At 42.2% G+C, this 22,183-nt stretch overlaps 1 protein-coding gene across 1 annotated transcript in view; it reads right to left on the bottom strand.

Annotated features, from left to right (window-relative positions):
- The window catches only part of DLC1 (DLC1 Rho GTPase activating protein), a 365,039-nt gene that overhangs the window by 273,046 nt on the left and 69,810 nt on the right, over nucleotides 1-22,183 (bottom strand). The window contains exon 3 of the mRNA XM_050947317.1: nucleotides 4,638-4,787. Within this exon, the coding sequence (XP_050803274.1) occupies nucleotides 4,638-4,787 (150 nt within the window). The remainder of the gene's footprint in view (nucleotides 1-4,637; nucleotides 4,788-22,183) is intronic.

The raw sequence follows: 22,183 nt of genomic DNA, 5'->3' as shown, positions 1-22,183 counted from the left end.
GTGAACATCTGTAAATCATTACACAGGTGAGGTGACATCATCATTTAGCAGTTTGTGCAATTCAAAGGTGCAGCCTCTTGTTATTTTGGACTTAAATTAGTATGGGATGCATTTGCCAAATGCAGTCTTTGGTTAAAGTGCCTTCACTTTTCAGGCCAAGGGTTATATTTACATTTTAAGAATGTAACAAAAATAGTATATTGGGAAATAAACACATCCTTTTAAAAATATCATGTAACATCTAGTTGAGACAATGTAAACATAATAATTGCTTTGGAAACAAGATTTGTATGCTACTTTGCACAATACTCATAGGCACTAAGGAAATCAGTGATCACATGTAAACAGTACAGTATCAGAATAATGCTAATAATCCAGTATTTCATATTTTGTCTCCCTCTACAGGCTCAGCTTCTTTTCATTCTGAAGGCAAGCATCATCATGAATTATCTTGTAAAATTAGTTACTGTTCTTTGACACACACATATGCAGGTAAGTCAATGTAATAGCTATGAGTTAGTGTATTGAAGTGCACGATCAAGCTTTCAGTCATCTAAGACCAATGGGCTGCACCATATTATACTGCACTTGGGTGTATATAGTAATGTGTTTCAGGTTCACAGCAATTTTCCATGCCACCTCCCTGGATGCCATTTCCAACTCTCCTTCCCAAGAGTCCATCTCCAATCTATTCTCTTATTCTCATTCCAGGGCTCCACCTTCTCAGCCAACAGTTCTCAGCCAGGGCTCAGGGGTCCTCTGGGGCAATACGAGCAGGTTTCAGGGGGTCTGCCAAGCAAGGCTGGCCTTAGACTCACTGAGGCCCAGGGCAGAAAGGCAAAGCTCTGTGACAGAGGGCTGAAGCCCAGGATCCTGAACCCTGACACCCGAAGCCTGAGCAACTTAGCTTTGTGAGGGCCCCAGTCGCCTTGCTTGCTACCCTCTAATGCTGGCCCTAGATTTTATGTGCAGAAAAATAGTTGTGGCATAGGTGGGGTGTAGAGTTTTTATAGCATGGTGTGTGTGTGTGTGTGTGGTGTGTGCTCAGAAAGAAAAAGGTTGAGAACCCCTGCTCTAAGCCATCCACCTGTGATTTCCCAGATTTGCTTCTCTCCCATGCCACTTCTGCAGTAGCCCCAAGTCATATCTCCTGTGAGAAGGCTCCCTCTCTGTGAGTCCTGCCCCTGTTCAGGGAACTTCCCTCCAAGACCAACCCCTTGCTCCTGGGCTCAGCTTCTCACAGACCTCCATTTAGGCCTGCTGCATAAGGGCTTCCCACAGTGTTCCACTCACTCAGGCCTCACTGTCTGTGAGATTCAGCCTCTACCATTAACCCTCTTGTTCTGGGCTCAGCTTCTCTGAATCAGGCTGGTTCTTCCCCTTGTTCCTAGGGGCCTCTGTGTAAGCCTGGCTGTAACTCAGCAGGGACTCCCCAACTCTGACCAGTCCTCACCAGTAACCTCCTTCACTTTTTGTTCTTCCCAGTGGTGCTCTGTGTCAGCTGTCCTCTGCTGCTCCTGTTTCTGTCCTTCCCTCCTCAGGAAGCTCTCACTTGCTCTTTTCTGTCTCTCCCAGCCAGCTCTCACCTGCCCCTTTCCTCCTGATTCCCCACTCTTTCAGCCTTTGTCCATTTATATGGCACAGATGCCTACTCTTAAGTCCAGTTGGGAAGCAGCTGATGAGTCCCAGGTGCACTGGACCCTGCTCCCTCTTAAAGGGGCCAGTGACCCTGTGGCACTGTTGTATGCATTCTGGGTTTCATATCTATCATTACACAATCATTTTTGGATACCAACAGGGTGCACTGCGAGGCCTCTAGAGAGCTTGTTACAAGGCCATACCAGAATGAACACACTTAGCCATCTCTGAAAGCTCACTAGGTGTTCCCACTGCCTCATGTTCTTTTCTTGGCTAGTAGAGGTATACCATGAAGCCATTTGGGGCTTTTTACATGCTGCCTTCCAACAGGCTCCTCACAACTGACAGCTGTAGAATGCAAAGCAGGATGATAGATATTATGGATCTCTCATTATCGTACCATATATTAAACCCACAATAATGAGAATCCCTGAGAACAATGGAACATTAAGGGCCAGATTCTCCTCTGTGACATGCAAATTGCAGTCTAAAGGACATCAGTGAAAGTTACACATGTGATATCTAAGCACACAAGTTGTCCCTAAAAGATCAAAAGATTAAAATAAAGCAGTTTTAAAAGGTTATGAAGATAAAAGGCAACATTGGCCTTAAACAGTTACATTATTCTAGTGACACCTCTGTTCGACATCTGCATGAGGAGCATATATTTAATAGTGGGCTCTTCAACCTAACAGAGAAAGATATAACATTATCCAAGGGCTGGAAGTTGAAGCTAGACAAGTTCAGACTGGAAATAAAGTGTAAATTTTTAACAATGGTCATTAACCGTTGGAACAATTAATCAAAGGTCATAATGGATTCTTCCTCACTAACATTTTTTTAATCAAGATTGGATGTTTTTCTGAAACATATGCTCTAAGAACTATTTTGGGGAAATTCAATGGGCTGTGTTATACAGGAGGTCAGACTACATGATCACAATGGTGCCTTCTGACCTTGGAATCTATATTGTCAAGGCAACACACGTACTTTTTATCTGAAATGAATTAAACATTTCCCTGTTTTCAGAATATTCTAGATAACACTTCTTAATTTCCATCCCTCATCTTTTTCCCCTCTAAGCAATCACAAGTTTTTTATGAACAGGCAGCTTACTAATAGTTAAGTTTTCAACCAGCTGCCATTACGAAGTCTTAATAGACTGCAACCTTGGCCTGCAAAAGTGGTTTTGCCCCAGAATTCCCTGATTGACTCTGAAAGCAGAGGAGAATGTTTTTGCAAAGTTGAAGAACATACACCACGCCTTTTTTTCAGTTATAACTAATTAAAAATTGCCTTAATTTGGACTTTTATTTCTGTCTCCTTTTAGCTCAAAAATGACTTTTTAATGTCTCTTCAAATTTTCCACACAATTAAAACTCCTTGAAAATTCATGAGCCAGCTATATTTAAAGGGAATAAAGCATAATTTTTTTTGATAGTTTGGGGCCCTATTTCTACACTCACTAATTTCAATGGGAATTTTGGACTCCACTTTGATTCCATTATTGTCAGTGGGATTTTCTGCAAGCGTCTGCATGGGGAGTGGGATTGAGCACCATGGGTGAAATTCATCTCTGCACAGAGGGATCCTGCACAAAAGCTCATGTACTGCTTAAATCTCACTTTCCTATGGCTTAAGTGGGATTTGAGTGGGTGCATGAACTTTGGGTAGGTCTTCGGCACAGGGAGGAAGTGCACCTTTGAGCATAAGTAAATCTGAGAGTACTTTACATTGCACTCAAATCTTGAAATTGCATAGAATTTCAACAAGAGAAATACAATTAAAAAGAAAAAATGACATCAGGAAACACTTAACAGCCAGTCAAAGCCTTCAAAATTATCTCATTCAAACTGAAAACATTTCTGTTAAAGATTTCAGAGATATGTAGTAGCTATGCTGTTTTGTGTTGTACTTTCTTTTTCAATTTGGATTTGGTTTCTTCTAAGAAGGAGTTAAAAAAATTGCCAGTCGAGTATCTCACAAAGCATTATTATTATTATTTTAAATAGTGAACATTATGGCAGTCCCTACTGAGAGAGAAGCAAATATTTATGATTTGGGGGTATTTCAACAACTCTATATTTTAAGTGGCTTAACTGTAATATGCTGTCAAACTTTTTGTTAAGTAACAGAATACAAACATGAATTGTATTATATTATTAACTACATACTCTTCAACTGGCCAACATGCTAAGATTCAAATAAAAATAGAAAATCATTTTTCTCCTACATATTACTAACTGGACTGTATGGAAATGATGAAGATGACTTTGTTAGAAAAAAGCTTCATTCCAAACACTGTCTAAATTGAATATGTTTCTTTAAGATTCGTTATTTTTAATTGCAAAATAGGGATGGTTAAGATGAGCAGAAAGCCTGCATTATAACTTCCCAAACAAACCAGTTGAAAAGTTGGTAGTATTGCTCACATCTACTTGTTTAAACAAATCTTTTAAAATAACAATTTATTCATTAGTTAGTGAATCGCTCTATCCTCTTTCACATTGTCCTCTGCAAAAGACTCTCCATCTAAATAAAAATTGTGGATTATGCTGGAATATTATTCTAACAGAGGAGGATTTCATAAGTGGTCTACAAGTGGCTCCCTGCTGAAAAATTACTGGATCGCACAACTGGGAACAAAATAAACTGTAACTAATGTACATTTTCAACTCTAGCTATTGCAAATCAAGTGGAATGTGTATATATTCACAGGCTAACATTACTGTGATTCTAACTCCACTCTAATTTGTCTAAGCAATAAGAGGTAATAGAAACAGCCTGACACCTTTTGAATTTTGCTTTTCTCCCATTCTTTCATCTGGGATGTTTTCATAATACTTCCACATATCAGCTCTCTTTTCACAGAAAAGTTCAATCTGCAAGTGAAAGGCTGATCAAAGTAATGAAAGAGAGATAGAGAGGAAGAGAAATGAATGAATGAACCAAAATAAATGTAATTAGAATAAAAAGAAAGAGTTAGCAAACAGGCTCACAGGTATATGCCTCCGTTTGTATGTCGGGGTGCTGGATGGTGAAGAGCCTGTACTGAGAGCATTTTCAATATCCTGATCGAGTTGGTCCAGTTTCATAATTAGCAGCACCATAGAGTCCAATCGTGACTGATCTCGATCTTCTCTCATTTCCTGAGGAACAGAACATACAATTACTGAATCTGAAAGGGCACTTCATGGAAAGAATAAAAAGCTCTCTGTTCCCTAATTTGACAAAAAGTCATTGAATAAAGGGCAACAAACTCTCATTTTTGAGGGAAAAAAGAAAAATGTTTTGTATCATCAATGGGCTGTTCACTCAGAAAAGGTTGACTTACTGCCAGTTAAGCATTTGGTACACATATTTAATATACATCTTGTACTGGAATGTGTGAGGAAAGAACATGTACAATACTATTGACATAAATGCACTGTGGGGATTTCTCCAATTCATGAGTAATCTCCCATTCAAAAGGGCTATCTAAACTTATCCTCCTTTTCTAAACCCCTACTCCCACAGTTAATTAGTTTTATTTGAAGTAAGGTTCTCTTTCCTTGTGATGAACAAAGTAAAATATGTACAAATATAAGTGGCAAATTTTTGAATGTGTGATAGAAATGGGAAAAAATCCACAGAAAGCCATTTTTCAGCTGTCTCTGAATACCATGTCCTTTGACAGTGGCACCCGTTAATGCTGCTGCTGTACCTTAGGGACTTACCAATGCATTTAGAAAACCAATTGTTTGAAGAGTTTGTGTCTTGGCTGTAAAATCTTGCTGTACATAAAATCTCTCTGTCCTGTAATAAAATACAGGCTGTATTTATAGATGCCTGCACAGGGGACAGGAAACTCCATATGCTTCCCATCCCAGAATCTCTCTCACATTCCCTTGTTGGGGGATGGAAAGAGAAGAGTTATAATTCCTCCTTTAAAAGAAGCTTGGAGTGTGAATCCCCAGACCAGCAGAGGCATAGACAAACCACACATAAGCCTGTTGCCTCTGTACTTGCTTTGGATTCCAATGACAGGCATCCAAGGGCTGACTAGGTCCTTAAAATATTATGAAAAATAGTATCTGGATGATGTTCACTGAAGGTAAAGCAGTTATGGTGCTAAACTCCCCTGCAGCTCTTGGAAAATAAGCCCTAAGTATTCTTAACTATTGGAAATGGAAACTAATCAGTGAATGTTTTGTTGAGCATTAGAGAAGCAGAACTACAAACCAACATCCCGGTAGAGTGTTAATCAGTCACTGGGACAGCTGAGTAAGACTTTCATAATGAGAAGCAAAACCCAGGTTCTTGTTTCAGTGTTTACTACAATTTAAGATTCTGACCAGGCTTGCTGATCCCTGAGCTGTGAGAGCCTCCTGGGGAACGTGAGCAGAGTTTAGAGTGAACCTGAAATGTATAGCTTTAGTGGGAAGCCACATGGCAAGCAGTGAATTTTACTATCTTCCAAGATGAACCCTTGCAACCAAAACCTCTGAGTTTCTTTGTTCTAGTTGATGTTTTTGGACTTTGGTACATTAGAGGACAAATAGCGTCATGGATGCAGAAAGCAGTGGAATAGGTGAGGCTCTGCTGCACAGGGAGGTGAGGAATCTTCTGCATACTATACCTCTACCTCGATATAACGCGATCCGATATAAAATGAATTCAGATATAATGCGGTAAAGCAGCACTCCGGGGGGCGAGGCTGCGCACTCTGGTGGATCAAAGCAAGCTCAATATAATGCGGTTTCACCTATAACATGGTAAGATTTTTTTGGCTCCCGAGGACAGCGTTATATCGAGGTAGACGTGTATGTGGCTCCATGGCCGCTCCACCATACTGTTGTGTGGGTGATGGGGTTGTGCATGACTGGTATTGCTATGACTAAGCTAATTCACTAGTCAACCCCGCTGCCTAAAGAGGGGAGCACAGCTGCCACAGAAGCAGAACCACCCTACGGTCCCCAGAAAAGCCTGCATCAACAAGATCCCCTGATTATTTTAAAATACATTTGTATTCCTCTTCCTTGGAATCTTAACATTGAAAATATAAACCAATAGCAAACAATCATGAAACTCGAAATGAAAAAGCAAATGGGCTGCATTTCTGCAGCAAGAGGTGAGAAGTGATGGGGGTTGGAAAGGCATTAAATATCATGTGCATACCCAGAGGTCTTACGTACAATGAGTCAGTCAGATTTGGAGTTTATCCCAAAAAATCCTCTCACAAATTCTCCATGAAATCCTTAGGCTGGCTTTTCATGAAGTGGATTAATAATAGTAGAGAGGAATCACTTATAATTAAGAGGTGGCAAAGCATTATTTTTATAATAAGCTTAATTATTATTATTCAGAAAAGATAATTAGGCCTGATGCAGGGGATGAGGGTTTGGGCCTAGGATCCTTTTCAAAACAAAGATATATTTAGGCCTCTAAGTACTGTATTATTGCAATACTCCTGTGAATGGGAGTCAGAACAGCATCCTGGATGAGGAGTTTTTCATTTGTTTGTTTTTTTAAAAAACAAACAGATTTTTCCATTTGCACTGCACTTGAGTATGACTCATTGTATATCTCTATCATTGCTTTCTGTCTCTTTCACAAAAGCCTAACAATTATACCAACAAAAATTAAAGTATACCATTAAAAAAAAAAACTATTCTTGAGTTGGAAATCCATTCAGATAGATGAATCCTCTAATAATATTTATTCAGTGTATGCTGAAACAATTTTAGCCTTGATATTATCAAACCAAGTTCCAAGACTTTTACGGCTTGTCTTCTCCATATTCCCTTATGTGTATATTCTGAGATTTTGTTACCAACTTGTGATTTTATCTGAAGTTAGCAAGACACCAACAATCTATTTCTTTTCTTTTGAAGTGACGATATTTCCTTCCTCTCACCTGCCACGCTCCAGATCTTTTCTCAATTGCAGATTATTTTCAAGATGATTGTAACATCCAGCAGTTGTCAGGTATATTACATTAAAAAAAAAAAAAGGGCTACAGAGTCAAGCTCTCAAAAGTTAGAAGATGCTAGAATTAAGGTTGTCTGTGCACCTTAATTTGGCTCCCTTGTGTGTTTGCATTATGATACTGTCTAACTACATGCCATATACTTCTCTTCTTCCCACCAGCCACAGGACATCTGCCTTAATCAGTTAAACTAGTGATTTGTACTCTAAAGTTTAAATAAGTCTTAACATGGTTTTTGTCAGGGAACTTATTTTACAATGTGTCATAATTTCTCCCTTACTCCAGAAAGGGAACAATTTAGGTCATGATGTATTAAAATGTATAGTCCTTGTAAGTTTTATCTTAGCTGGTGTAACCAAAAACAATGTTGAGAATTAAGTATGAGCAAATATATCAGTAATATAGGCTAAAACACACTGTATTTACTCCCAAACCATCAGATGTTGCAAATACCCACAAACCAAACATTAGAAACCTAGGAAATTCAGAGATAAGCTTACACTTAAAAGAAATCCAAACATGCTCAAGTATGAAAAGGCACCCAAACAACCCTAACTCTGCCATGTAGTGAAACCATGCAATAACCATACAATTATGACTAAGGCATTTCAGTGTGTGGTCCCAGATTACATCAAACTGATTTTTAAAGACACATTTTCTTTTCCCACGACTAAACACTTTACTCCGTGCCACTACAGGGGTACTTATCTGTGCATTTACATAGCTTAATACATTTGGATTTCCTTTAAATGTAATTTTAACTTTGAATTTCCCGTGTTTACAATGCTTGGGTTTGGGATAACTGCAATATCCCTTTAATGTATTTTACCTTGATATGTGCTCTTAACCTTAATGAAGTTTTCTCCTGGGAATTTGCTTGAGTTTTCAAATTTAAAATTCTATACATGAAGAAATAAACATGAAACCCAAAAGGGAATGTCACCCTGGGATATTTTTGAAGACTTGAAAATATTTAATCTCAACTTTTAATATTGTATTTGTACTGTTATAGATATCTTCATTGGTCTGCTGTGGAGCAGAACAAACAGGGTTCCCAACTTTCTAATGGCAGAAAACTGAACCCCTTTCCCTGCCCCTTTCTTATGAGGCCACACCCCTGCTCACTCCATCAACCTTCCCTCCCTCACTCTCTCTCTACGACCCTTGCTCTCTCGCTCATTTTCACTGGACTAGGGCAGAGGTTGGGGTGTGAGCTCTGTCTGGGGGTGTGAGCTCTGGGGGTTGGGCCAGGGATGAAGGGTATGGGAGCCAGGATGGGGTTCTGGGCTGGGGCTGAGGGGTTTGGAGTGTGGGTGGGCTCTTGGCTGAGGCAGGGTGTTGGGGTGTGGGTTGGGGGTGCAGACTCCGGGCTGGGGCGGGGTGTGGGGTTGTGGGAGGGAGTTTGGGGTGCGGGCTCTGGGCAGCGCTTACCACAGGTGGCTCCCGGGAAGCAGTGACATGTCCTTCTGCAACCTTAACTATAGAACCTTGGGTAGTCCTTCCATAATAATGCTTTAGGTACTGTACATTATAAGGATTTTATATATCCCTCATAAGAATATGGTGTTAGAACCAAGATACCAGACTAAAGGGCTCTTTGATCAGTTTTGGTAAGATAATTCTTACTGCATTGTTCTCAAAATTGTACCAGAATATTTCTTTTCAAAACCAATCCATGATGTAGTAAAAAAAACAAACACAAGAAAATGCTAAGTATAAGAGAACACTAATTTTTATAACTTACTGCAAGCTGCTGAATATTGAAAATTAGTAAGTGAACAAATGCAATAATAAATTTTAAAAGGATCTTACATCACAAATTGCACTTTGTGAATTTCTGTTCATAATTGTAGTTGTGTTTGAATTAAAATATTCCATAAGGTGCTAGTGAAAGTAGAAGATAAATATGAAGTTGTAGAAGCTTTTTCAAAATTTCTCGTCATAACACCGATCAGTATTTTAAAAATGGCTGTCAGGGAAATCTTGCATTTAAGAAAAAAAATGTTTTTAGGGCTGCATTTGTAAACTGTAGAGGCTCACTTGCATATCCGAAAATGATATTTTTTACACAACTGTACAAATTGCATGCTTACATTTGTACAACTGAATCTATGGATGGCTAGTTAAGCACCATTGGGTGGGCTTGACTGCCCAGATCAGACATGTTGAATCAAAAACATAAAAACGTCAAGTCCTGTTGGTTTCTACAGTGCTAGATGCTTATGGTTTCATTAAAGAATAGACCTTAGATTTCAGAGGCAGACTTACTGTGGGGCTGGAAAGACCAGCTTTGCTCACCCACAAAAGAAAGGGACCTTTTACGAAAAGAGCTGGCTGAGTTTCTCTGAGTATCTTTGATCTGCAGCCAGTTGGACTGAGCCTAAAATCTTACATTAGTGTTATACATTTCATATGACATTAAATTCTTCGTCCTTGTCTTTTGCTGCTAAAAAATATCCTGTTCAAAAATGGAAAGGTATTAAATCTCTTTTCATAAACTGTGAAGGCATTCATCTGAACTGACAGCAAGAGCTCAGGATAATGCAATATATCCTGTTTCAAAACTATCTGTTGATTTTTTACAAGCAGTTATATAAATCCGATACATTTTTTTAATCTTTTTGCACTGCAATGTACAGCTAAGATAAACTTGGGTAAAAGCCTCAGACTCTTATCTCTCACTGATGATTATATCTCATACTACTATTCTGGGTCCATATTCCTCATCCTTTTAGAAGAGAGGAAATGGTATATGGATTCCAAAAGAGAGCTTTTCCACATGCTGAGAAAATGGTAGCACTGCCTATATTTTCTCCCACATAAAGGACTTCAGGTCCAGATGCTAAAAAAGATCAGAGTATTTTTCTTAAGTATAGCTTGAACCATCCAACTGAACAATATTTAAAACAAATTAGCCATGGAAAATATTTCCCTAATTTATAAACCAAAATATAATGATTAATTAAAAAACAAACAAGATATTTTTCTGGCAAGTACAGGTTTTTAATGCTCCTTATAGATACTTTGAGTCCCAGACTAGTGTTCATCTGATCGAGTAGAATTTACTGAGCTGTTCTAAAACTGTTTCCAAAACATGCTTTCAATATTCCAGTTAAACTTTTAAGGAGATGATATCTGGGAGAGAGAGAGAGGCGTTAGGCAACACTTGATTGAGGTACAACATAGTGAAACACTGTCCCCTTTTCAATACAAGATAAAGGGTACAACTGAACACAGAAACTCTCACAGGACATCTGACCTTAGGAAAAGTCATACTGTTGTATTACTCCTTGGGATAATATTTGAGACATCTAGCCATGTGGATTGTCACTGCCGCTGCAGAAGAGCATGGTTTGGATAGTGGCTGTTCCTTCTTCTGCACTAGGAAACCACATGGAGTATGAACCCCAAAAAGTTCCCATTGGTGGTTTTCCTCTGGGTTCCAGGAAGGGCTGGGTGGTTGGATGCACTACCACGGATACAGCACTACTCTCCCACTTCTGCACTCCTCGGATGGGACGTAGGGAGATCTCGCCAATCAGGGTACCCTCTGCTGACAGAACCTCTTAAGCTTTATCTGATTTTGTGTTAAAAAATGTACTGACTCACAAATTCGCCAGCCTGTCAATCTTAATGCACAAATCCCACTGCAGTACCTCCCTTTTTTTTAGGGATTTTGTCTAAAACTCAGAACAAGTTCATCCTGAATTGGGTTTTTGTTGTTGTTGTTTTTCTTGTGCACTGGCTCAGTCAGTTTTGATTTAGCTATCCTGCACTTCTCTGTGACCAACCAAGATATTTGCACTAATAAATATGCTATTTTAATAGTGAAACTTTGCAGCTCATCAGATAGAAAATCACTTAAAAAAACCCAGGACAAAACAAAGTAAGTTGTGTGATGTTGCACTCCATAATGTTTATTGAAAGACGCTTACGAGTGTAAATATGATGTAACTGAAATATGTTTTAAGCAAAAGGTCTCTTGTAAAGTATCATTATAAAGCTTATAATCTGTATGTATGTATCATTCTTGCATCTGAATCTAGAAATATAAAGTTTAACTCTGAGGTCCTACTGTATTTATACGAAGTGTGGGCCATTGATGATGGTTTAAAATCTTGATGGCTCCCATTGACTCGGACAATTGGCAGGGCCGCCCAGAGGATTCAGGGGGCTTGGAGCCTTCGGCAGCGGGGGGCCCTTGCTGTCGAATTGTCGCCGAAGACCCAGCACTTTGGTGGCAGGTCCTGGGGCGGAAGGACCCACTGCCATGGGTCTTTGGGGCACTTTGGTGGCGGGTCCCTGAGTGGAATGACCCTCCCACCGCTGATTTGCCACTGAAGATCCGGAGCGGAAGAAGCTCCGGGGCCCCGGGCCCCATGAGAGTTTTCTGGAGCCCCCGGAGTGAGTGAAGGACCCCACTCCAGGGACCCCAAAAAACTCTCGTGGGGGCCTGGGGCAAATTGCCCCACTTGTCCCCCTTCCCCCCGGGCGGCCCTGACAATTGGTTGTAAATGGATCTGTTTATTTGTTCCTGTAAGCCAGCCCAGGAAGTATGGTGGAATCCATCTTAAATCTGGTGCTTTTCCATTTAGAAGGAGGGGTGGGGATCCAGAGAGACAGAAGATTCCTGCCTTGTGCCAAAGCTATACAAGGGGATGTAAGAGAACAAAGGAGGCAGTCAGTCATGAGAAAACCCCTAGTTACCACCTGAGCTGGAACTAACAAGGGCTGTACAAATGGAAAGGTTTTGGCCCAGACTAGAAAGGAGTCTAGTCTGTGAAAGAAGCTTTTTGGAACATCTCTGAGGGTGAGATATTACCTGTATCAGTTTCTTAATGTATTACACTTAGACTTGATGCTTTTGTTTTATTTTGCTTGGTCACTTACTTTGTTCTGTCTGTTATTACTGGAAACCACTTAAATCCTACCTTTTACACTTAATAAACTCACTTTTAATTTAACTATTTATTAACCCAGAATACATGATTAATACCTGGGGGCACTAACAGCTGTGCATATCTCTCTATCAGTGTTATAGAGGGTGGACAATTTATGAGTTTACCCTGTATAAGCTTTATACAGAGTCAAACTGATTTATTTGGGGTTTGGATCCCATTGGGAACTGGGTGCTGGAGATAGGTTATCCGCTAAGCAGTTTTTGGTTAAAGTCTGCAGCTTTGGGGGCGCGGACCAGACCTGGGTCTGTGTTGCAGTAGGCTAGCATGTCTGGCTCCAGAAGACAGGGTTCTGGAGTCCCAAGCTGGCAGGGAAAATGGGCTCAGAGGTAGTTCCAACACGTCAGGTGACCGTCCCAAGGGGTCCCGTCACAAGTTGCTCTTTAGAGAATTCAGTTTTTAGAATCACATTGTAATCAGTCAATATTGTGCCAAATCTCCATGACAAAACAATTCTGAGGGATTATTATTACATGGCCACGTTCTCTCAGCATGGCATACTGTAGCCAACAGCTAATTATAAAGCATAGCACCACTGAAATAGAAAACCAAATCAAGCTGGATTGCTTATTAGGTAAGTCCATGTCACTGTGGGCAGACATACATGGAAAACATAGACCTCTCAAACTGTGACTACTTCACTGCATTGTACGTACAAGAGATGAAATACTGACACAGATGAAATGGGACTAACTCATGTGACTACAGGGTACAAAACAAAGACCAAAGTTAATGTTGTGATTGATATAGCTTATCTTACACACAAGATAATTATCTTACATTTATAGCACATAACTTTCAACATAATGGATCCTGAAGGACTTTAGAATCTCATTCCACAAACTACAGATGCTGGACCAGATTCTGACCCTAGTACCCCCTGCTTTGCCCTACTCTAGCAGGCCCTCTGCCACCTTGGTCACCAGTCCTGACTTAGGGGTGTGTCAGAGGCATGGGTTTAAAAAGGCGTGTGGCAGGCAATCCCCAGATGGTGAAATGGTTCCTGGAGGCCTATGCATCTCAGAGAAGCTCCTTGCTACCCAAGGATTGTAGGGGTTGAAAAGGTGATTAAAGCAAACTTTGCCAACACCCTTCCAAACTCTGCTTAGCATAGCTTGATGGCAATTGAAATGAAAATTCAGAGAGAGCATATTTTATCTGGCCATTTATTCTGCCCTATAAAGGGAGAGCTCACTTTTCACTATCCTCTTTCTGCCCTTTATTGTTTGTTGATCCCATTCACAATGTCATGTATAAAATCAGTTTGCAATTAATTACATTGTAGCAGAATTGTATTGTTTGTTTGTTCTCTAGTACCTACCACTCTTTAGGCTGTGTGTATGAGTAATTGTAATAGCTACAGCTGGTAAAAATATTGGGAAAAATGCATTCACCAAAGCAAGCAAATTTGGATCACACTTGGTTCACAGACAATTCACAAAGGAGAAGGGGGGCTAACTTTTTTTAGTATATTATTTGTTGTAAATTGTTAGCCCATTTCTGGTTGTTCTTATTTTGTTTATAATTCTTTTCATAACAGTGGTTGTTGTGACACTTTTCAGGATTACCAGAGGTGTCCAGTACGAATCACAATCACCTGTTCACAGCATGAGAAAGCCTTGTCTGTGGCCACCAGACAGAAAGCCTCACAACTCTGCCGGCTGCTGGCAGCACATGCGCTCTGTTCCAGGCTCCACGAGCCTCAGTCCTTTTCTTTGCAGGCTAGCAATTTATACACCCTTCTTTAGTGCCCAGTCTCTTTCTTTCTGAGCATCCATACTGTAAACCGATCCTCTGCATGCCAGTTCATCACTTTCCTTAGCACAAAGCACTTAGACATGTCTGTAATCAAACCAAACTGAAGTTTGTTTAGCAAAGCTTGAGAGAGAGATTTAAATAAAAAGCAAGTATAAGGGATTGGCAACATAAGGTTAAACGTAAAAGAAAAACATGAAATACAATATAAAGCCTATCCTCATTAACAGGTTACTTTCCTATCTAAGAAGGCATTTCTCCCCCAGTTGTCAATCACTACAGCACTTGTCCAGTTCAGAAGGCTGGGATCCCCTTTCATGAGACACTCTCGCTGGCAGAGTTTCTCCTCTGTAATGGATAACAACTTGTGCCATTACTTCTACTCTCATATGGTTACAGGCCACTGTCTGTTAACCCAGAGAGCGCCTTCTTCAGAGAACTCTTCTGTGGTTCATTTGTCTTTGTAAATGAACAAGTCTCCAGCTGGTTCAGACAGTAAACAAGTGCTGCTTCCACAGATATCCATTGTTCTCAATATTGATTGAGCCCTAAGACCCCACCTTGCCTCAGGTGACAAGTCTCACTTCAACAATTTTGCAACCAATATTCTACATTTACACATCTCAGACTATTTGCTGTGCAAACATCTTACAATAACCATGACAGTCAGCTAGTTATTTAGCTTTCAGCAGAAACCACACACCACCTCCTTTATTATTGAGAAGTATTGAGAAGATGGTCTAATACAGAGATAATATACCTGCTGTCTGGCTATGTCTGTCACAGTGGGCTAATGCTCCTTACTTTTGCAAGCTTGCTGTCTATGTTTTGTCTTATGAGAGCTGTCCTGTACCAATTTGTTACAATAGTACATTGTATTATCTTCAGCATTCTATGTTGATTGGCTACCTATTACAGTGCTTTAGCTAAAGCCAAACTAATTTGTGGGGAAAGGTAACAGCCTGACATAAATACAAAATAGTCTGCAAATGTCAAGTCTTCTGGAGTGACAGAGTGTAGAATGAATAAAATTCTATTACTGTGGTCTGTGACAAAGATTAGTAAGAACATAAAATCAACAACATTAGAATCATGTTGTGAAAGAGACTGATGAGAACAGAACCTATAAGCAACTGTCTTTTAAATGGCCAATAACTTCCTGATTTCTTCTTCCTCTTCTTGTGTTGTAAACTGGCACGACACTTGCATCCATACTTTCCAACTAAGCAAAAAAAAAAAGCAAAAAGCTATTACCTTTAGTTGACCCCAGTTCTATTTGTTATGAAGGGAAACACTTACACTTTGAGGAGAGTATTATGACAGTAATCTGAGCACTAATTATAAGGCTGGAAGAAATACAGCAATTTAGCAGGACCAGAAGTGGAACTTGACACATTCTGTATTTCTATACTATTGCCAGCACTCCACAGAACTGGCCTTTTTGTACATAATTAACCAGATTAAAAAAAAAAAAACCTAAATTCCTGACTTCTGTATTTGTATCATACTAAATCCAACAGATTAGGACACATCACTAGGTAAAATTGTGTAACATTTTTGCAGTGAAACCAGCGAATGGCAACATCAAACTCAGCTCCTTTTGGGTCTTGTTACAAACACAAACAGGTTAGTTAAAAGGTCAGCTAAGATTTAAGAATGTATGGAATGGATCTGCACCCAGTTACGTGTAAACCTAGCCCAGTTCATAGTTTTTGCAGCCAAACCAGATGAGGTTAACGGTTTATCACGATTTTGAAATGAAACCAGGTGAATCCCTAATGGTTCTGGCTGAATTTCATTTTCAAATTTTTGGATTTATCAAACTAGACACTCAAAGTGAAACCGAGCCGTAAGAATCTATATAAGTGAAGTCAAGGGAAGCCTTTCCATACCTCAATGGGCTTTGGATCAGGTGAACCTGTGCAAAGCCAAACCTCCAAGTTTTCTCAAACTCATGAGAAAATATGTGAGAATTTATTTAATCAAATTTACCCCAGCATAATGGGTGCAACTCCTATTGACTTTATTCATTGGGATAGTTTGCTACTGTTGTAAGACTCATGAAAAACTCTATATCCTAATTCTTATCTTCTGTGTAATCTAGTTCAAACACGCAGAGATCTTTTGAGGGACTTTGACTTCAGTACAAGAAAAGATGAATGTTCTCAAGTGCTGTGCTCTTCTCATGAACTATGAACTAAGATTGCTGAGCAATCTGAAATATGCCAACAAGGAAAAAAAATCTTAATTCTAAAGGGTGGTTGAATTTAACATCAAGGTATCTGGAACAGTTCTCTCTGAGGTCCTGTGAGCTATTAGAGAGGCTCATAACTTTGCCACATGAAAATGATAGGCCCTGGAATGCAGATTAGCAAGCAGAAGGTCCATTATTATATGAGAAAGTAAAGTTAATTATGAAAGAAAATGACAAGCTCAAGTCTAAAGTAGTTTTTATTTATCTCATATATAAATTGCAATTTAGTTCTTACAACCATAAAGAGCAGCGTAAACTAAATTCTTTTGAAGTGATTAACTGTCCAAGTACTTGGAACACAGGTTCAAATAAGGTAGCTCTTCAATGCTAACTACTGGTGATAGCATTGAGCATTTGGTGATGGGAATTTGTATTCAAGAAGAATTGCAGAAAGTTCCCTACATTCCAAGTACACTCTTATTCACCTGATCTGAATGTGCTGGAGGCAGTAGAGATAACTCCAGGCATCTTAATGCCTGCTGGCATGAGGTTTCACAGACATTTAGGAGACTGAAGCCTGAGAAAAATTCAGCCCTGAGACAATTGTGGCTAAATATCTCCACCAGCATGAGGCTTTACATATTTGGTCCAGCAACTGAATAGTGTTTTCCTACATCAACTACTTGTTACTTGTGCTTAGTTGAGAGTAAAGTGCTCTGTGATCACTTCCAGCAATGGGACAAAGGACAATGGTATAAAACAAAAATGAAGAATGGTGCCAAGATACTGGAAACCTTCACCATACTTTATAAAGGGTTGTGGAAAAGGAGGGGGAAAAAACAACAACAACCTCTTCCATGTTAACTCTGTATCATTCTCCAAACAAAATAAAACAACCCACAATTCAAGACTGATCTTTTGACATAGGTTCTTGTAACAGGGCTTGGGATGCCTAGTGGTTAGATCACCTGGCTCTCAGGCCTGGGCTGGGCCCTCTCTCTCCACCAGTCTCAGCCCAGGGCTCTGTGTGTGTCAACCCCTTAACAAGGGGGGTTGGTGTCCCTCTCAGTGGCAAGTCAGAATCCACTACCCTGGACTATTTCCTTTCAGTTTGTTCAGTTTGAGGTATGGCCCCTCTAATACAATTTACCAGGTGTCTTGCTTCCCAGAGAATTCCTTTAGTGGTCCAGGTGGTGCCTTGCTGCGGTCCCATACTCCTTCGGTTGGGGCAGCCACAATGTCTCTGGAGTTTGCTCAGTCAGTTACCTCCCATGCTGGGGGTTCCTCCACAGTCTTCTTGGCTGGGAAACTAGTGCTTATTACAGATGGCTACCCTGGCTGCTTTAGGCAGGGATACAGCTAGCTCCTGCCTCTTCACCATTCAGCCCTGAACTGAGCCAGGCTCCTTTCTTTTATCTCCCCTCCAGGCTTGGCACTGGCTGCATATATAGTGGGGCAGGCTAGCTGGGCCCAAAGGCTTCCTTCCTGAACCTCTAATTTAGTTTTAATTGTTCCTGGATCTGTTCTTCTAATATGCCATTTAGCTTACTTGTGTAAATTGTAGTAGTTTTACAAACAGGGTCAGCTTTCAGATAGCACCTCTACAGTTGCACCACAATCTTCTACCTACGTATTTGTTGTAGTCACAGCTAGGGTTGCCAGGCATCCAGTTTTCAACTGGAACACCCGGTCAAAAAGGGACCCTGGCTGCTCTGCTTGGGCCATTAAAAGTCCCCTGGTGGTGCAGGCAGACTCCCTCCACTGCTTCTGGGAAGTGGCTGGCATGTCCCTCTGACTCCAAGGCGCAGGGACAGCCAGAGAAGCTCTGCACACTGCCACCACCATGTTCCCAGGCAATGGGAGATGTGGGGGTGGTGCTGTGCCTTCACCTGGTCACAGCACTGCCTAGGAGCCAGAGGGACATGTTGCTGCTTCTGGGAGCCGCCTGAGATGAGCACTGCCTGGAGCCTGCACCCTGCACTCCCTCGCTCCTGCACCCCAACCCCTTGCCCTAGCCTTCATTCTCACTCCCCTCCTGCACCCAAACTCCCTTTCGCACCCTGCACTCCCTCCCATATCCCAACCCCTTGCTCCAGATTGGAGCCCCCACACACACATCCTGAACCTCTCATTTCTGGGCCCACCCTAGAGCCTGCACCCCCATCCCAGAGCCTGTATCCCTTCCCATACCTCAACCCCCTCTCCTGGTCTGGACCCCCCACCTTACCCTCCAAACCCCTTGACACCACCCCCAGCCTGAGGCCCCCTCCTATACCCCAAACCCCTCATTCCAGGGCCCCATCCCAGAGCCCGCAACCCCTGCCAGAACCCATACCCCAACCCCTTGCACCAGCCCAGTGAAAATGAGTGAGTGAGCAAGGGTGTGGGAGAGTGAGCAATGGAGGGAGAAGGGATGGAGTGAGCGCACGGGGCATGGCTTCAGAGAAGGGACGTGGCAGGGTCAGGGACGGGGCAAGGGTGTTTGGGTTTCTGCTTATAGAAAGTTGGCAACCCTAGTCACAGCATCTGCATGTGCAAGCTAAGGCGCCATCCATAAAACATTCTTGCACAAATTTTCTTAAGATCTGGCCCATGGTGTTTCTTTTTGGTTTCTTCATTAATTTGACTATAGCAGGAGTCGGCAACCTTCGGCATGCAGCCCACCAGGGTAATCCACTGGTGGGCCGCAAGACATTTTGTTTACATTGATCATTACAGGGATCTGCTGGTTGCCGCTTTCCGCAGCTCCCATTGGCCTGGAACGGCAAACCACGGTCACTGAAAGCTGCAGGGGGCTGTGCCTGTGGATGCTCAATGTAAACAAAATCTCGTGGACTGACAGTGGATTACTCTGATGGGCGCGTGCCAAAGGTTGCCGACCCCTGGACTATACCACTGTTGAATAACATAGGTATGGATCTTGAAGTTGTGTGCTGAGTTCCCATTTAAATTAGTGATAGTTTCAAACACAAAGCAGCAGCAAGAACAGGCCTAATGTTTTCTATTTCAGAAGTATTCTGCGGTATCTTTCCAACACTGCTAACAAAAGACAGCACGCTCCAACTGAGGAGGACTCCTGGGTGGGATATATGAAGAAATTAAATTAGTAAATATATGCATGGAACAAAACAAAACAAAACAAAAACAAGAAAAGGAAGAAAAGGACCTTCCCCTTTGTTGAGCATTTATCATTCAAACATTTTGCTGAGGCCAAAACACTGAATTAGATGAGCATGGTGAAAGTAGGGTTAAGTGACAGATGGGTTAGCAAGATGAAATACTTTTTGTTTGGAAGAAGGTTTTTGTGGTCTACCATAACCTCAGTTTCTATTTATTGGGTTACCATAATTTTACACTAAGGATTAATTTAACACTGAATTTCTATCATGTACACAATCAGTACTTTTATGGCAAAACTCATCAAAACAAAAGTGGAAGTGTTTAAACAGTTGTCTTTCTCAAGAGCAAAAGGAACCATTGGGACTAGATATGTAGGCTATGTCTATACTAACAGCAATGTGTAGGTACTACACATGTAGTTACACACCTCAATGAAAGACTCTGGCAGCAGAGTGAGGCGCCAGCAGCTCCTCACCACCAGAGAGCCTTTCCATGTAGCTTTTCTGATACTGGAGCCTCTCCCCACTGTTGGAACCTTTAGCTGAAGTCACCCCCAAGGCGTAACAACCCACAAGGGACACCTGAGCTGCAGTGGCCCCACCCCTTCCCCGAGCCCCCCCACCCACTGCCTGCTGCTGCTGCCACCGTCTGCCTACCTGCACTCCACCTCCCTCCCCAGGTCCTGCTGCTTGCTGCGTCGCTTTTCCTCAGGGATGAGGGAGAGAGAAGGGACACTGTGAGCAAAGGGAAGGTGCAGGGGTCTGGAGGGGGAGTGAGACGGTTCGGCCAGTGGCTCCCCCACACTCCTACTCTTGCCCTGAGCCCTTCCCATACCCCAAACCTCCCATTCCCAGCCCCAGACAGAATCTTCACCCCTACTCTCACCCTGAGCCCCTTCCACACACCAAACCCCTCATCTGCAGCCACAACCCACAGCCTTCACCCCTGCACCCCATCCCTCTGCACCCCTCCCATCCCCAAACTCCCTCCCAGAACCTGCACCCCAATTCCCTGTCCCAGCCTAGGTCCTGCACCCCAGACCTCCTCCCTCACCCAAACTCCCTCCCAGAGCCTGGGGTGGGTGGAGAGGCAGATTCTGGGCACCACCAAAATTTCTACAAACCTGCCACCCTTGTTCCTGCCCTGCAGACCTGAATTCTCAGCATTCTCAGGACACATGCTGATCCCTAGTGGCCACTGCTGATATCCAGCACCCCCCTCTTCTCTTAACCTATGAGTCTCTCTCTGGATTGGAACTGGACTGGAACCAAAGACCATCTTGGAAGCAACATTACCAGCCCAAGCAGTCAAAAATCATGAGTTAGACCCCCTCAAAATCATAGGCTCTGGTGCCGCCGCTTCATTCATTCTTCGGCGACAATTTGGCGGCAGGCCCTTCCCTCTGAGAGGGACTGAGGGACCCGCCGCCGAATTGCTGCTGAAGAGCTAGCGCTGGGGGAGGGCGCAGTTTTATATTCTTGCTTTGGGTGCAAAAATACCTAGTTACGGCTCTGGTTGAGACTACCATTAAAAACACATATGAGTACTGCGTAAATCTCATCATGAGTTGAGTTAAAACCTCTTCAGTCTATGATGTGGTGTTCACCCCACATGTGCCCTGAAAGGGCTGAGGCAGACGGGGGAGGGGGGTGTAATTAACCCAACAGGCCCCAGCTAAAGGAAATTAGGTGGCTAAGAAATCCCCTGTTTATATGAGGAAGCCCAGCTGAGAAGGAACAAGCTGGCTGGGACTATAAAGGCAGGAAATTAGCAGTAGAACTGGGTGTCCAGGAAACTCTGCAGTCATTCCCTTGGAGAAGGGAGATGTGGTTGGGCTGGCAAACCTGGGAGGGAGTTAGGAAGGTAGGACAGGACTCAGGGAAAGGCAGTAAGTTCTAAGAGGGAAGAGATCTTGACTGTTGGCTACAGGATCCCTGATCTGGAATCCAGAGTAGAGGGTGGGTCTGGGTTCCCCTGTCAGACATTGAGAGAGTGGTCCTACAAGGCAGTGAATAGAAAGACTACCTATGTCTGCTAGTGGAAAGCCTTTGATACCCCAGAAGGGGAAGAGACAGAGTAGAAACCATTTGGTGACCTGGCCAGAGGGCCAAGTCATGAAGAGATAGCAGCGGTTCCTGGAGAGAGGGGCTGCAAATCCAGAGAGAGTGAGAGAGAGAGAGGAGGAGAGATGGTGTGCAACTGCAGGAAGGGGTGTTAACCTCATGAGTTATTCCCCAGAGTGACCAAGAGGACATTCTACCCTAGCAGTAAGTAGAGCACCCCATCACAGGGCCGCACCTAAAACAAAGCCCAATAGAGTCTCCACAGAAACTATCACCTACTGAGTGGGAGAGGTTTGACTGGGTATTGTGCGCATGTGTGAATGTGTGGTGAGGGAAACACACAGAAACTAAGAAGAGCCTGAGTAGAGAGACAGGTTGAAGGAGCAGCTGAAAGTGTGTGGTTGACCCAGAAACAATCATGAGGAGAGGTTTCTGAGTTGGGATGCAGGCTTAAGAGACTGAGCAAAATAAGCTGTTTCCTGCTAGT

Source organism: Gopherus flavomarginatus, chromosome 3 (assembly GCF_025201925.1).
Source record: "Gopherus flavomarginatus isolate rGopFla2 chromosome 3, rGopFla2.mat.asm, whole genome shotgun sequence".
Taxonomy (NCBI): Eukaryota; Metazoa; Chordata; order Testudines; family Testudinidae; genus Gopherus; species Gopherus flavomarginatus.
The sequence above is the reverse complement of the archived record's forward strand: the minus strand, read 5'-3'. Positions and strand labels throughout refer to the sequence as shown.